At 47.1% G+C, this 17265-nt stretch overlaps 1 protein-coding gene and 1 long non-coding RNA gene across 2 annotated transcripts in view; one reads left to right on the plus strand and one right to left on the minus strand.

Annotated features, from left to right (window-relative positions):
- The window catches only part of LOC121012910 (uncharacterized), a 52887-nt gene that overhangs the window by 3002 nt on the left and 32620 nt on the right, over nucleotides 1–17265 (minus strand). The window lies entirely within an intron of this gene.
- The window catches only part of DHRS12 (dehydrogenase/reductase 12), a 72973-nt gene continuing 68897 nt past the window's right edge, over nucleotides 13190–17265 (plus strand). Inside the window, exons 1-2 of the mRNA XM_040448339.1 lie at nucleotides 13190–13623; nucleotides 15587–15668. Coding sequence (XP_040304273.1) covers nucleotides 13619–13623; nucleotides 15587–15668 — 87 coding nt within the window. The 5' untranslated portion in view covers nucleotides 13190–13618. The remainder of the gene's footprint in view (nucleotides 13624–15586; nucleotides 15669–17265) is intronic.

The raw sequence follows: 17265 nt of genomic DNA on the forward strand, positions 1-17265 counted from the left end.
GGAAGGAAGGAAGGAAGGAAGGAAGGAAGGAAGGAAGGAAGGAAGGAAGATCTATTCCTAGAGTTTGCAATAAAAGTAGGAGAAAAGATCTGTACTTGGAGATTTCCTCCACCAGTAATTTCTATTCTTTTGTTCCTCCTCATCATATTGTTTTTATCTCAGAAGAGGTTATCCTCTTGCCTTCCCCTCCCATCCTCTTCCTCCAGTGGATTACTCACCAGCCTATCTTCTGGAGACTTTCTGTGCACCACCTTTTCTTCTGTGCATTCCTTTGGATCTCTTTGTTCTTGGCGGTTGTGGCAGAGTGGATTTCTCAAAGATGGCCTCAATGAGCTGTCTTATTCCATACACTTTTCTTATACTGTGACCTTTCAAAACACTCTCAAGAGGCAGAGTCTGTACCCTTCCCCTTGAACCTGGGTGGATCTTTGGATTGCTTCAACCAACAGAGCACAGAGGAAGCAATGCTTTGTGACTGGTCAGCAGTAATGTGCTGGGGCCCATGCTACCAGATCTCCAGTGAGGGTGGATGTCTTTCTCCAGCCCTGTGCCCAGTAAAGTTGTGCCAATATCCTGGAAACAGCCACAGTGGGATTATCTATGGTGCAGAAGCCAGACAGGACTAGGATCACACACACACACACACACACACACACACACACACACACACGCACACAGGTGGTTGTTAAACATTTACCAGCAAACCACTATTTCTGAGGTTAGATCATAAAAAGTGATTCAGCTTCCCCTGGTTCTCCATCTCTCAGTACATGTGCTTTTAAATCCCAGCCGCCACGCTGTGTAGAAGCCCAGGGCACATGCAGAGGCCACATGTAGTGTTCTGGCTGACAGCCCCACCTAGCATCACCCCCACTCGGCATGTGAGTGAGAAAGCCCTCCCATGACTTCAGCCTCAGCCTCCATCTGTCCGGGAGCCCAGTCAGTTCCCAGAACTGAGACATATAATAATAAATGAGCACTGTTTTACACCACTTAGCTCGGAGTGGGGAAACAGCAATAGGTAATCACAACAGTGATGCTCTTCTCTGCTCTTCCTCATGGCATTGTAAGTTAAGAGGAAGGAAAATTTAACATTTTTAAAATGTATCGGTTTTACGTGATAAATCTTCATGCTCAGAGTGAGATTTACTCACTCTCTCATTTATTCAACAGATATGTATTGAGTGCTAAGTATCAAACCCTCTGCTCACTCAGTGGTAAGGGTAGAGGAGCTCCCTGTACACAAACACAGACAAAATGGAAACAACCAAATACAAACACGGTATGAAAGGCTGACCACGCAGAAGTGTGTCCAGGAGCTACTGGGATGGTGAAAAGGAGAAAGGGGCTAACTCTTGCTTGTTGAGAGGTGCACAGGAAGCACATAGTCAAGGAAGACATCAGACAGAATGTCTCGGCTAAGTCCCGAAAGCTTGATGGTGTTCCATGTTATTAGTGGGAAGGTTTTCGCAGACACAGAGTAACCCATAAGAAGGAATGAAACATTAAGATCCTGAAACCCTTGTTTTGCACAACTGGATGTGCCCCATCACTGACAGACAGTTGCTGGAGGCTTATGATCAGGCAGCTTCGTGTTGAGGCATGTTGAGAGATAGAAGCGTGGAAAATAGGTTGAGACCAAGTTATGAAGACCCATGACTCTATCCTGATAAAAGCTTGTAGCACAATAAGAATTAAAATATTGTTTTAAATCTATTAGAGGTCAACAAATGATGTCATGCTGGATGATAAAACTCTCAGAACTTACTATGTGCCTGTCACCTGGGTCGTTGCATTATTGATTTAGCTATGCCGATAGCTTCCGACTGGCATCTGTTCCGATTGGCTGGTGCTGCCGTTCTGATGGGTCAGGGCCCTTGACCAGTTTTTAAGTACCGTATTTTGAATGTATCACCCCTGAAAATATTATTAAAATCAAGGACAGGGCAAAGTGGGTAAGCATTCGCCATTTTGTGAGTGATAGCCAATACATCAGACAACGAAATAAAACAGGAGGTATAAATACTAGAAAGGAAGGGGCAAAGCCATAGTTACTGGCAGATGATTTGACTTTCTCTCTAAACAAAAAAGGAATCAACTTACAATTTTAGAATTGATAACAATCAGCAAAAATAAGCATATGATGCCAGATTTCTCCAAATTTATTTATGACTTTAATGCAGTCTTGAACAGAATTGACAGAGGATTTCTCCCCCTGGGAAACTCAACTAAATCACCTTTAAAAAAGTAATCTGGACAAGTAAATATGTGAGAAAGATAAGGAGTCTGACCCAGTGTCTTTGGTCTCAAAATTCTAGGTGATGAGAGAGACCCAGCTGCCGGGGTTGGGGTAGGAGCCAGGGGGAAGGCCGCTGTTTCTGACGGGAGGCCAGGGTCCCACAAAAGGCTAGCTGATGGTAGGGGGAGGAAGGGCAGAGGGAAAAGAACACCCCTGGGAGGTGGGGTTGAGCATTTTCCCAATCGTGACACATACCCCTGGGGACGTTGAGACCATCCTGGACTCAGCAACCAGGAAGAGGTACATGATGACAAGTTATTACTCCTTCCCCTCAAGGCTCCAACTGGACCTGAGTAAAATGATTGAGGCTGGAAACCTTCCAGGGAGTGAGGAAGCAGTCTGCAGGAATGTCTTGTCCTCACACCCTCCCTAGAGCCCCTGGGAGCCCTGAATGTGGAGCTCAAGGACGCCCCAGCATTTTCCTGGAGCACCTTGCACAACTGCCCAATCCCACAGGGCCCTTTGAACTTTAGGAGTTTGGCTGTATTTTTTTTTCCTTCTTCTTTGCCTCTTAGACCCCAAAGTTTATTTGTTCATTTATTTATTTATAAAATTGTGGCAAAATACACATAACATAAAATTTACCATCTTAACCATTTTAAGTGCAGAGTTCAGTAACGTCAAGTACAACAATGAGACAAACTGTTGTACGGCCATCCCCACCATCCATCTCCAGAACCTTTCTATCCTGCACAACAGAAATGTGCCCACGAAAAATAACTCCCATTTCCCTGTCCCCCCGCAGCTCCTGGCAACCAGCACCGCCTTTGGGCTCAGAGCTTGACCACTCTGGGTACCTCATGTAAGTGCAATCCTACGGTGTTTGTCCTCGGGTGACTGTCTTATTTACTGCACTTGGTGAAATGTCTTCAAGGTACATCCCAGTTGTAGTGTGGGTCAGGGGTTGACTGCCTTTTCATTCTCCTTCTGACTCTGAGCCAGTTCAGGACTCAGGCAACCCGCTTCTCTTTTTCTTAAATTATTTTCAGGAACAGGGTGCCTGGGTGGCTCAGTGGATGAAGTGTCCGAATTCAGTTCAGGTCATGATCTCACAGTCTGTGAATTCGAGCCCCACATTGGGCTCTGTGCTGACAGCTCAGAGCCTGGAGCCTGCTTCGGATTCTGTGTCTCCCTCTATCTCTCTGCCCCTCCTCTGCTTGTGCTCTGTCTCTCTCTCTCTCAAAAATAAACAAACATTAAAAAAATTTTTGGGGGGCGCCTGGGTGGCGCAGTCGGTTGGGCGTCCGACTTCAGCCAGGTCACGATCTCGCGGTCCGGGAGTTCGAGCCCCGCGTCAGGCTCTGGGCTGATGGCTCGGAGCCTGGAGCCTGTTTCTGATTCTGTGTCTCCCTCTCTCTCTGCCCCTCCCCTGTTCATGCTCTGTCTCTCTCTGTCCCAAAAATAAATAAACGTTGAAAAAAAAAAATTAAAAAAAAAATTTTTTTTAAATTATTTTCAGGAAAATTAGAATGCTGAAAAAAGTTAAAGAGAAAATAAAAGTGTATATTGAAAATGCTTTCTGACTTAGGTGGGAGTTGAAGTGAGGGACCTAAAAGTTGCTTCCCCAGATAGGAAGCCGTTGGGGTTCACAGATGGAAAATTTAGAAAAAGTGACTCAGGGGTGCCTGAGTGGCTCAGTTGGTTAAGCGTCTGACTCCTTATTTTGGCTCTGGTTGTGATCTCATGGTCATGGGATCGAGCCCTGCATCAGGGGCTCAAAATAAAATTTAAAAAAAAAAAGAAAAGAAAAGAGAAACTGACTCAAATAGAAGAGTGACATCAGAATAGAAAGCTCTCCAAGGAAAGCATGAAGAGAACGAGAATGATTACACAGAGCTGATTTGTTTGAGAATGACACACAATGAAAGACAACCTTCTGCACAATCTGGGGAGGAAAATGGGGGTGAACGTTCACAAACAGGGGGATCAGTGTCGACTGTTTCTCTGATTGCTCCTTATGTGGTACGCAACTTGGTCTTTGGCCAACTTTAATACCTCCCTTCATTTCTATGGCTTCTGTCGAGAATCAGGCATACCCTCATTAAGTCACAGACTCCTTTGTAATTAAACTCAGCGATACACTCATTAACTCATTACTCTTCTGAATTAAAATTTCTTATGGGATACATTGGATTTTATGAAATAACCCTTTTACTCATAGTGTCTGGCTTGGATGGAGTAAGAGCTACTGGTTCAACGAATGACTGAATTCACTTCTACCAGCAGGGCCTCATTATGTAGGCCACCTGAAGGCTTACTGGTGACAATATGCATAATAAAGTTTCCACTCCGAATTTAATTTTTAACTCAGCTCTACTAATGTTTCCCCCATGGGGCCTTTATTCATATGGCAATAAGTGTAGTGGGCAAGAGGATTGACTCGGGATCACATCGTCTGAGTTTAAATTCATTACACACACTCAGGAGCTATGTGACCTTGGGTAGTTACTTAATCTCTCTATGCCTCACTCTACTCATCTGTGAAATGGGGATATTAATAGCACCTGCCTTGCTTTGGGCAGCATTTCTAACAGTGGTTTTGTACTCATTTCCCACAGTAGCTGCTTCCACTGTCTGTTGCTAATCTCTGAGTTGCCTACCACCGCCCTCCATCCCAAAACTTGTTTGACTTTTCAGCCCTTCCACTTTTGTAACTAATTCCTTGTTTTAAATTCCCTGTTTTCCTAAGTGATAAGACTATTCTTTTTATTCCTATCATTTAGCCTTCGAATCTCATAATCACTTTCCAAAGACTCATGCTTTTTTAAAAACAAGTCTTTTTCTGCATATAAATATATATTGTCTCTGGGGGCATCTGGGTGGCTCAGTTGGTTAAGTGTCAGACTTGGGCTCAGGTCATGATCTTACAGTCTGTGAGTTTGAGCCCCACGTCGGGCTCTGTGCTGACAGCTCAGAGCCTGGAGCCTGCTTCAGATTCTGTGTCTCCCTCTCTCTGCCCCTCCCCGACTTGTGCTCTATCTCTGTCTCTCAAAAATAAATAAATGTTAAGAAGAAACTTTTTAAAATATATATTGTCCGGTTTGGGAACAAATATTCTGTGACCTTCTGCTGTGTCTACAGCTGCGCCTGGAAAAACTGAGAGGCCACCTGGTCACTGACCCCCAGGAGGACGGCCCCATAACCTGAAATTTAGTCTGTTTTGACTCCTGAGCTGAAACATGTTCAAAAAGGCCTACTGTCCTTCTTCAGCCAGCTCCAGTCTCTGCTGGAGGGTCCAGGGGGTTGTAAGGCTCTGCTCCCCCTGCTCATAACCACCCCACTTCAACTTGCTCAGGGGGAGGGGTGGCCCAGCATTGCAGAGAAGAATCAGGGCACCCATACACCACCCTTTGCTCCGGCAGGTCCCCGTGTGCTGTGAAGTGGTCAGCTTGGGTTCAGGGCTAGAGTCTGGCAGGGCCGGGACTAGACTGAAACTAGGGAGGCACTGGACACAAGGTTTGAAGAGATGTCATTTTCAGGGCCATGCAAGTGCAGACTTGGCCTTAAAAGGGAATGCCTCCTTGTATTTTGTGCAGTCAGAACTCCCACCTTGGTCGCACCCTGTAGACGGGCCTTTTCCACGAAAACAACAACACAAAACGTAGCAAGCCAGGGCTGGAGGGTGCATTCAATGCCATCTGATATGAAATGGCATTTTCATAGAGTCTCAGACTCGTATAAAGTAACAGTTGAGGACTTCTGCTACCTGACGCTTGTAACAGGCGACGCAGCCTCCAGGAGGCGCGGCTTCAGACCGCGGACAATTAGGCGTTTATTATCCTGGACACACTGCCTGCCCCAGATTTCACTCTCCGATCTAGCCTCTGGAATGACACTGAATGTTTCCTCTCTTTTCTTCACGGCAATCCTCAAGCACTGACCGTGCCTCTCGTGTGCTCAGCCCCTCTTCCGGGACCTCCATCCCCTTCACTAAACATCCCTGTTCGGTGGACCCTTCCTCACATGCCACGAGGCATGTAGGGACAGCGAGAAGTGACAAGAGCCTCTCCAGACAGGTGTGCACCACCAACTAAAGCTACGGCGCTGGAATGGAATATTTCCAGCACCAATTATCACCCGCACTGAATTATAACCTCAGTCTGCATTGTAACGTTCCCCCGGCCTTGCAAAACCTTCCTGGGATTGGTCTGCTGCCCCCTTCCGGCGGTGGGGAGCACTCCAGGTTGTTAAGGCTGCTGGTGGGGGTGTGCTTTTTACCCACCCGTGAGAGTGGAAAAGGCAGATAAGCCACCCCTCGCCAAGGCAAAGGCCAGGAGTTGCTGTTATGCAGCAGGCAAGAAATCTGAAATGGGAAGCAGAGAAAGAAGCGTACGACAGAAAAGGGGACCTGAAAGTGAAGAGAGGCCCCACAGATGCAGACCTGGACCCCTGGGACCCCAGCGTGGCTGAATTCTGCTCAGGTTCTGCATCGGGCTCTTTCCTCAGCTCTAAAGGTGAGTCAGGACAGCCCGTGCAGCCTTTCAAGTTGGAGGAATGCTCCTAGCAGATGGTTTCTCAGAATCACTCAGAGGAAGATGGCAATGTGCTGATTTATGCTTCCTGGAAGGGAATGCCTGCCTTGTGGAGGTGCTTTTCTTAATTGTGTGAAGGGAACGAAAACCTTAATCTTCACTGAATCTAAGGAAAATGGTTTTTCTTGCTGAGAGAATTATCGCAAAGGAACAATGAACTACAGGGCGACAGCAAGTTGTGCTGGACTATTAGAAATAACTTGCTAACTACAGGGCAATGGGTGCACAGAATCTACTGGGTCTCTGAGCTGGTGGCTTTGACTTGATCATTACAAAAGTGTCGTAGAGCTGAAAGGAAGTACGTTTTCCATTTCATAGGAACTGAACAATGAAAGGCACATAGGGGGGTGGTGGGATCACTGGGGCACACAGTAGGTATGCAGTGACCTCCACTGAATTCATGCATGATGCAATAGTTAGGAGAGGAAACGTAGCATAGACTACAGAGGGAGCTACAGGCAATGAAAGATTTGTGTTCCAAGCAGCTGAAACGTCTGCTGGAAATATTCAACTCTCTGGTTAACGTCTGCTTTGGAGGAACAGGGATGGAAATGGTTAATGTTTAACCGTTAAGGTTACTCAAAACCAAGCAATGAGTTGTGGTCTCTGTCACATCCGATTTAGGAGCAACCAGTCTTGTTTACCAAGTAAACCATTAAAATTACACTCACCAAGTCAAAGACATGCTCATGCTTCATGCTGGAGCTTCGGGGTGAAAATCAGTAATGCTCAGTACTGACCCAGTGCTCAATGTCAAAAAAACCTAGACACCTATCCATTCAGGCTCACTGTTAAATTAGGACACAAATCAGAGGCTTAAAGTAGCATTTGATACATCTGAACACTAAAACTTTAGGGGATGTTAGATCTAAAAGGGTTTCTCCAACTCAGAGCTACTGACATTTTAGACCACATCATTCTTTGTTGTGGGGGCCGCCTTGTTCCTTGCAGGATGTTTAGCAGTACCCCTGGTCTCCGTCCACCGGCCGCTAGCCACCACCCCCACCCTTAGTCATGACAATCAAAAACGTCTGCAGATACTGCCAAGGGTCCCTTGGGGAGCAAAGCTGCCTCTGGGTGAGGACCACTGAGATATACCAACTGGACTGAAAACTGAAGAATGTCATTTGGCAATTATTATCAATTAATTTCCTTCTGCCCTTTGTTATGGGTCAACTTCCAAGAGAGAAAGCAACGGGAGCTATTATCACTATTCTCTTTTAAAAATTTTTCTTAATGTTTTATTTCTGAGAGAGAGTCAGACAGACAGAGCACGAGTGGTGGAGGGGCAGAGAGAGAGGGAGACACAGAATTGAAGCAGGCTCCCGGTTCTGAGCTGTCAGCACCAAGCCTGACGTGGGGCTCGAACCCATGAACCATGGGATCATGACCTGAGCCAAAGTCAGATGCTCAACCAACTAAGCCACCTAGGCGCCCCCTGTCATCACTATTCTTATTGATGCAGAAGCACACATGAGACAAGCGATCCTCTCACCGTCTTACATAAGGATGAACTTCTAGGTCATTGTTAATTCACACTGGAGAGATAGTACTGCCCAGCTCCCTACCCCAATCTCTTCCTGTTTCAGATTTCTACCAAAAAAGAAAACCTACCAAGCAAGCAAGAAGCATTTTCATTTTCTTATTACTTAGAAACTTTTGAAATTAACTAAAATTGTCATTATCACCAAGATTAACATGGTTCTACTCTATTGGAAATCTCCTGTATTTGAGGGATTGCGCTCTTAGAAGAGCTTCTGTTTAGAAGGGCTAGGGAGAATGTCACTGAGTTTTGTGAGTTTTGCCATGTTCCCACCTTTTAAAAAATTTTTTTAATCTTTATTTATTTATTTTTGAGAGAGAGAGAGAGAGAGAGAGAGAGTATGAGCTGAGGAGGAACAGAGAGGGAGGGAGAGAGGAAATCCCAAGCTCCACGCTGTCAGCACAGAGTCCCATGTGGGGCTTGATCTCACCAACCATAAGATCATGACCCAAAATCAAGAGTCAGATGCTTAACTGACTGAGTCACCCAGGTGTCCCTGACATGTTCCCACCTTAGCAGTGAATAGATCTTTGATTTAAACCTGTAAATTCACACAGTGAGTTCTGTGAATAAAAAAGCAGATTTGCTACTATATTTTCCAATTACAGCTTTTTTGGTGGGCTTGGTACCTCAAAGGTATTTGTTTTTGCTTTGATTTGAAATAAATCCACATCAAATATCATAAAAACTAATTCACAAAAGGAGAAGACGACCAAAAAACAAACAAGTCATGAAACAATGTGCAATATCCCTGGTAAACAAAAATTAAATTAAAATCGTAATTAAATTCCATTTTTGCCTATTAAAATAATAAAAATGCTTTAGTCTTTCTAACTCCGAATGCTGGCTAGGATATGGTGAAACTGGCACTTTGATGTATTGCTAGTGACATCATAAATGGATACAACTCTTTGGGAAATTAATTATATCTTAAAAGCCATAAAATTGTTCACCCTCCTAAATTCGGTAATCCCACATCTAATTATTTATTCTAAGGAAGTATCTAATGTATGGAAAAAGCAATCTTCCTGGACATATATGTCTCCTAGGATTAGTCAAAATAATCAGACATTGTAAGTAAATATGCAATAACTAGGTTATGGTTAGGCATAGGATGATATACATCCTGCTCTGTGGAATGTGGTAGAACTATTAAAATGATGGTTATAAAGACCACATAATTACAGAAAGAATTCTCATGTCAAAACATGGAGTGTTAATTTAATGTACCCATGAATGCGGCCATTTAAAATGTGTGTCTTTGTGCATGCATGTGTACAGGTACAGGTACATATCCACACACTTGGAAGAAAAGCTCTTAAAATACTAACAGTTGATGGGCTACGTGTTCTGCAGTTGTTTATAGTGACAAATGGTTTTCTTTTCCCTATAACTGAATTTTCTGTTAGTTTACTTCTGTAATGTTAAAGACAGTATTCCAAAAGAGAAACAGAGTAGACGCGCCTGGGTGCTTCAGTCAGTTGAGCGTCCAGCTTTGGTTCAGGTCGTGATCTCGCTGTTTGTGAGTTCGAGTCCCGCATCGGCCTCTGTGCTGTTAGCTCAGAGCCTGGAGCCTGCTTCGGATTCTGTGTCTCCTCTCCCTGCCCCTCCCCCGCTTGTGCTCTGTCTTTCTTTCTAAAAAATAAACATAAAAAGAAAAAAGAGAGAGAGAGATACAGTATCTCCTCACCTCCATCACATCATCACATCCTATCTCCCTTTTTTGTTTCTCTCCACTCTAGTGACTTGTTTCTGCTTGTCTATAACCCCTCAGGCTACTTTTTATCTCCGGAATTGGGGTCAAACAATTTAACTGATTTCCTTTCAAAAAAATACTTCTTCAATGTTTTAAATTATAAACATAAAACTGGCTCAGGGGTAGAAAGGTGAGGCAGGATTAGGGTATAAAGTACAAACGAAAATACTTTGCATTCATGCCTCCAGCCCTTTCTTCAGACCCTACCCCATGGCCTGAGTTCTGGTTCATCTCTCCACACGCAGTGGTTCTTAACGCGGGGTGTGTCTGCTTCTGAGCTTCTCCTGTGCATTTGTGGAGACGGTTTTCACACCCATGAAATCGTATTATACGCATCACCCTGCCCACTCAGGTTGTGACAGATTGTGCCAAAAACCCCTCCAAAGAAGTGGTACCAACAACGTATCCTTAGCTCTGTTTTTCTGTCTCCTCACTAAAATCTTAAACTGTTCGATCTTTGCCAAGCTGATAAGGGAAAGATGATAGCTCACAGTTGTTTTAATGAACATGTCATTCCTTATGAGTGCAGTTGAACACAATTTATGAAGGCTGTTGGCCAGCATTCGGGACTCTGCATGGGAATTCTGTGATCGCTTTCTGGCTGAGCGCCAGAGCTCAGCTGCAAGGTCACAGCCACCTGTCTCTTCGGGGACATTCTTGAAGGCGTGACGGAATTAGTAGCACATCATTCTCTTTTAGTTCTCATCCATCTCACCAGCTTATGAAAATAAAGGGCTTGAGGAAACAAGAATTGCCCCCCCTTACAAAATGATCTCAAAACCTGTACCTTGTGTCGGTGTGTTCTTTTGGATCCCGCTTTACGGGGTCTGATCTTGTTACCAATAAGGATACCTTTGGGGCGCCTGGGTGGCGCAGTCGGTTAAGCGTCCGGCTTCAGCCAGGTCACGATCTCGCGGTCCGTGAGTTCGAGCCCCGAGTCGGGCTCTGGGCTGATGGCTCAGAGCCTGGAGCCTGTTTCCGATTCTATGTCTCCCTCTCTCTGCCCCTCCCCTGTTCATGTTCTGTCTCTCTCTCTGTCCCAAAAATAAATAAATGTTGAAAAAAAAATTTTTTTAAATAAAAAAATAAAAAAAAAAAAGGATACCTTTGGTTTTTAAATGGACGTTTCTACCACTCTTTGCAGTTAGAGACTACAAAGATCAGCCACTCTGGGATATTTGAATCTAAAAAGTTCTCTGTGCTCCCCTACCCTGTTTCTTGTAGTGGACACTGTTCAAGTTTCACGGGGAAACTAATGTGCATGTCTCCTACCCCATTTAGTGGTCCCAAGGTACAAACGTTTGTACTGTTCTGATGTGACACAGACAAGTTCAGATGGTGTCCACAAAGCTGTTGTGGATTTAAAAACTGGAATATCTTGGGGGCACCTGGGTGGCTCAGTTGGTTAGGCGTCCGACTTCGGCTCAGGTCATGATCTCACAGTTTGTGAGTTCGAGCCTGTGCGGTCAGCACAGAGCCTGCTTCGGATCCTCTGTCTTCCTCTCTGTCTGTCCCTCCCCTCCCCTGCCCTCAAAAATAAGTAAACGTTAAAAAAAATGTTTTTAAACATGGGATATCTTGGGTTGTAGGTATGATAGGAACAATTCAACTCCACACACAAGTCTGAATACTATGTATGATGGAGGAGGAAAGTGTTATGGCCCCTGGCTAGATGTGAAGTCCACACCAACCCCTGAGAAGAAAACTCCACCAGCCTCTAAATGTTATTTACGTACCGATCCACGGTGCCCAGGGCCTGTTAGTGAAGTCCACAAGTTCTAGAACTCCAAAGGCCGAGAGGGCAGGGAGACAGGACATCTGGAGCTGAGACTGGAAGAGAGCCACGTAGGGACCGGGAACACAGTCTCTGATGCTGCCAGAGGTAGAGGGACTGGGGTTTCTCTCCCCTCAGTCCGGCCAGCACATACAGATGACAGGACTTGCCCAGAGCGAGGGCTTTGTGTCATACATGAGACACAACTGTTCTTTACCTCAGAAGGGGGAGGGAAGGAGCTGTCCCTCCCTATGAGGAGCCCTGCTGAGCCAGAGCCCCCTCCTGCCCTTATCAACACCTGGGCTAGTCCTCAGGTACAGGATGCTTGTTGTCTAGACGGGGTTTTAAGTGGCCTCGCTTGTGTGGCACCCCCGTGGTAATCGACCTCCATAACTGTGGACACCAACAATACATCTGTCATTCATTCAGCAACCAGCTGTTTATGACTGAGGGTCTGCTTTCTGTTTAACCAAAGGACATGCACCTGGAAAATCCCGTCAGGCTAGAGGAGTGGCCTCATTTCACGCCTCTCCGTGGGAAGCCGAGTAAACGATGTGGAAGGAGGCTGTTGCTTATTCACGGCTGCAGTTTTCTGGATTCTCTGTGTGTGGGGATGCCAAGGGGATGGATTCTGCAAGGATAGTGTGGAAAAAGTGGAGCCTCGTGAAGAGACACTTGAACAGCTGTTTCTGGAGTTAGTTGTTCACCAAGCTCTTTCATCACCTCACTGCAATGGGGACTTCCAAAGTCGGCTCTGGTCGAGGGAGACCAGGCATCTTGAGTTTGGCAGATCTTTAGACACCTGAACCTGGCTCTGTGACCTTGGGCTCGGTTCTTCTGACCCCCAGTTTCCTCATCTGTAAAATGGGGATAGTACTCCTTCCCTGGCGAGATAAGATTGTGCATCCACAGGACCAATGGAAAAAGCGCACCGACCTCGCAGCCCTTGACTCACGCTGGGGAGCCTTTCTTTCTAGGTGTCCGCACCTTTCCTCCTGCTCTGTGGTGAGGAGGGGGAGAGACCGTGGGCTTGGAGGTCACCGAGACCAGGCTTCGGACAGTCACGGAGGTCTCATTTCAGATGCCAGCTCTCCTGCTCACCGGCTGAGTGACTTTGAACGTACAAACGGTGTGAATCTCGGTTCTTCCTGTAACATGGGGCGTGCCTGCCTCCTGGGGGGCCGGCGGATGAAATGAGGTAGCAAAGTGGGGGACCGGGGCAGCGCATCAGTGCTCTGCCTCTGGTTTGAGACCCCCCGTCCCCTGTCACGTTGATTCCTACTTGCCACGAAGGGGATTGTGTCAGGCCAGGTTTTGAGTGTGACACGTCCCCGAAGCAAAGTGATGGGGAATAAAAGCCCCATATCTCATCGTAATCCCCGGAGCTGGAAGCGCTGGCTCAATCACCCAGCCCGAGAGTTAGCAGAGGATCAGCGGGGGAGAGACGCTGCCAGAGAAAGCGCTGCCTGCCCGGGTGGCCTCCTGCCAGCAGGCTCCCGCCGAGCGATGGCAGTGGAGTAAATCACAGTGAACAACAGCTTCAGGCGGCCCTGCTTCTTAGCCATCATTTCCACCTCTGTCCCCGCGCTGCAAATACCCACCTGTCACTGCCAGCTTCCCCTGAGTGAAGGTCTTTCCTCCCAGGAGGGCTGCGCGGAATACTGCCAAGATGCCCTGCTCCCCCGGCCTGCGAACCGCGGCGTGACTAGCACTGATGAGGTTTGATTTTGTTTGATTTGTTTCCTGAACATTAATTTTCTCTTTGTGTGAGTAGAGCTGACACACAATGTTCCATTAGTTGCAGGTGTACTGCATCGTGATTCAACAAGTCGATACGCTGCACCGGGGGGCTCTCGCTACAGGTGTAGCGACCATCTGTCACCATCTGACACTGTTACAATAACACTGGCTGTGTTCCCTGAAGCAGTGCCTTTGATCCCCGTGACTTACTCATTCCGTGACTGGAAGCCTGTGTCTCCCGCTCCCCTGCACCCACCTTGCCCGTCCCAGAGCATGCCTGCAAATGGAGCTGTGCCCGTTCAGTACAGGTTCCTGGAGACACTTTTTGTTAGCACCCTGTCTTTTGTATCCCGCCTGGGTCAGCCAGCCCTCCCAGAGACCAAAGTCTGCCGAGCAACAAAAACTCCTCCCAAGTAGAAAATTGTACAACTGCCCATAACCAGGCTTCAGGCGAAAGGAACAGAAATCTGCCCCACCCCACAACCGTTCCCCTTAATGTCTTTACAGGGTGACATCATTCTCCTGGGCAGGGGAACTTGCTGTCTTACATGATTGGTTGGAATTTTATTGGGTATTATAAAATTAATGGCTATACTGAGGTGCCTGGCTGGCTCAGTCAGTAGAGCATGTGACTCTGGACCTCAGGGCTGTAGGTTCTGGCTCCATGTTGAGTGCAGCGATTACTGAAAAATAAAATCTTTGGGGCGCCTGGGGGGCTCATCTGGTTAAGTATCTGACTTTGGCTCAGGTCACTGCGTCAGGGTTCGTGAGTTTGAGCCCTGCGTCAGGCTCGGTCCTGGCAGTGCAGAACCTGCGTGGGATTCTTTCTCTTCCCCTCTCTGCCCCTCCCCTGCTCTCTCTCGTACTCTCTTTCTCTCGATAAATAAATAAATAAATAAATAAATAAATAAATAAATAAATAAATAAAAATAAAATCTTAAAAAAACACATACATAAACACATTTTTAAAAATTTTTTAATGTTTATTTATTTTTGAGAGAGAGACAGAGTGCGAGTGGGGGAGGGGCCAGAGAGAAAGGGAGACAGAATCTGAAGCAGGCTCCAGGCTCTGACCGGTCAGCACAGAGCCCCGTGTGGGGCTTGAACTCACAAACTGTGAGATCATGACCTGAGCTGAAGTCAGACGCTTAACTGACTGAGCCACCCAGGTGCCCCAACACATTTTTAAAAAATAAGTAAAATTAACACATACTTCTTCCAAGGAAAGGGAGACCTTTCTCATCGGGTCAACCAAATTGCTCAGACCATGGCAAGCCCCCGGTGAGGCTGGGATGGGATACAGGCTTCTTGGGTCTCAGTCCCAAGAACTATGGTCAAGTCTGTGGTTACCCTTTGTCCTTGGGCCCTCAGGGAGTAAGTAGTGTTACAATGCAGAGCAGTGATGTGTGTGTGAAGCGGGAAGGACTCCAGCTCTGTCGGTATACCTGGGTCCTGGGTAGATGCTGCCAGTTGTCAGCTCTGGCTTTACAGTCAGTCTTAGCGTCTCTGGGTCCCCGAGACACCTTCTGTAAACTAGAGTTAACGCTATTTCCCAGACAGGATCGTTGTGGGGATTAAATATGAGAATTTGTCTCTAAAGAGCTAACACAACACCAGACATATGACGGCTCCTAGGAGAGTGATAGCTATTACCATCTCACCCTCCCGACCCTGTATCTTCCCAGCTGGGCATCAGTGGGCAAGCCTCTTACCCTCTCTGAGCTTGATTCCCTCATTCCTGAAATGAGAGGCGCTTTCCCTACCCGCCAGATAACGGCTAACAAGGCCACAGCTGCCATGAGACCAGCACGGAAGCGGGCACCCCAAATCCCAGGCTGACTGAGGCCACCGTGCAGGCACAGACAGTGCGCATGGTGGTGGCTAATCGGTGCTGAGTAAACCCTGCCATAGCCTTTCTAAAAAATCACGTTTTGATCCCCAGATCTCTGTCAGCAGAGAGAGAACAATGCCAGGAGGTCTGGAGAAGGAGTGTCATCGATGCATTTAGAAAATCGCCAGCAACGGTGAGTCACAGCCCTGAGAAATGTCCTAGTTTTGAAGGATTTGGGGCTCTGGGATCCCATGACTTGTTGGTCATGTGATAGAGCCTGTGAGCAAGTGACCCATGTGGCTGCTCTGTGCTTGGCTCAGTGTCCTGCCCTCTGCTAGTACCTCCTAGTTCTACTCCTTATGTATTAAACTTTAGTTTTCTATAGTACACAGAATGTGTTTTCAATATAATTATGTGTTCAAAAAAATGTTTGCGTGAATGGGGTCACTGATAACAACCAATGTATAATGGCATTGGAGCTGGGAGACATGGCAGGGAGGTGTGGAACAATTGCCTTTGCATTTGGAGTAGCTTTTCCTTGTGCCCACGCACCGTCTCTCCTTACCAAATTGGACTTTCCCCCCCACCCACCCCCTGCTGGAGCCCCCTGTGTCCCAAGGGGCTGGACCATGTTACAGAAGGCCCAGGCTGTATCATGACATTTGGAATATTCTGAATGCAAGTCCCAAGCTTTGAGTTTCCTTGGGATGAAAGCATTCACCTCATGGTGAGATATGTTGTTTAAGCCTTTCCACAAGGTTCCCTTTATTCACAGTCTGTAAAATCTTAGAGCAATTCTACCCAGAGGCAGCAGTCAGTAGGCAGAGCAGACTAAGGTAGAGGGGACAACGACGGGTGCTCAGCTACAGTGCTATTGACATGTGGATAGCCAGGTACTATCTCCAGCTCCCCACACCCCTTTCCTCGCGGGCTGTCTGGTTCACTGCTGCATCCCCACACCTCCAGCAGGGCCTGGCACGTAGTAGGAACACAGCAGCTGTCCACGGGATGACTAGACGGGGGAATGAATGAACCACCTTCTCCTCTAGCTGATGTATCCGGTCCCACCTCATCCTCCTCAAGCACAACCTGACATTTTACTCCCCGGGATGGCTCTGGGGGCTACGGCACCTTCCCCCACTGGAGCACACCCACCATGGTGCTGGAGCCTCTGCCCAGAGGCTCTGATGCTCTGGCAGGAATGAAAACACACAGGTAGGTTCGCTGGCCTCCGGAAGAGGCAACGCCTTTAGCCATAGAACAATAGTTCTATGTTCTCCCGAAGTTCACTCCCACCCTACCTCTCCACACACATCCCTACCCATTCTTGCAGTGAGAGCCCTGACAGCGAGGCCAAGTTGTCAAGAGAGGAGGTGTCACTCTCAGGGTTTCCCAGAAAAGGGTGTTTCCACGTTGTACCGCAAGTCCCCTGGTCTGGGCCATCAGCTCTTCAAGTGCCCTTGAAGGGCGCTAGAAAGGCTTTGGTTGGCCCTCCTCCACCTGTGGTCTCCTCGATCCCTGAGCTTTCACTTTTTGTTCTGTGAACAACGCTGTCTTCATCCCGGACCGTGGCAGGACCTCCTGTGTGCTCCCCCGTCCCCTGCCTGGTCCCCTCTGCACACACTCCACACACGGCCAGGGAGGTCTCTCCCTGCTTGGTGACTCCCCATTCCCGCAGGACTTCAGATCACCCAAAAGACGCTTTGTAAGCTAAGCCCTCCTCACCTTTTGTGTCATCTCTTGCTTTCTGACTTGTTACCCTGGAAAATGCAGCCAGACAAAAAATGTCT

The sequence above is a fragment of the Herpailurus yagouaroundi genome, unplaced genomic scaffold (assembly GCF_014898765.1).
Source record: "Herpailurus yagouaroundi ecotype Mexico unplaced genomic scaffold, PumYag 197, whole genome shotgun sequence".
NCBI classification, from domain to species: Eukaryota; Metazoa; Chordata; class Mammalia; order Carnivora; family Felidae; genus Herpailurus; species Herpailurus yagouaroundi.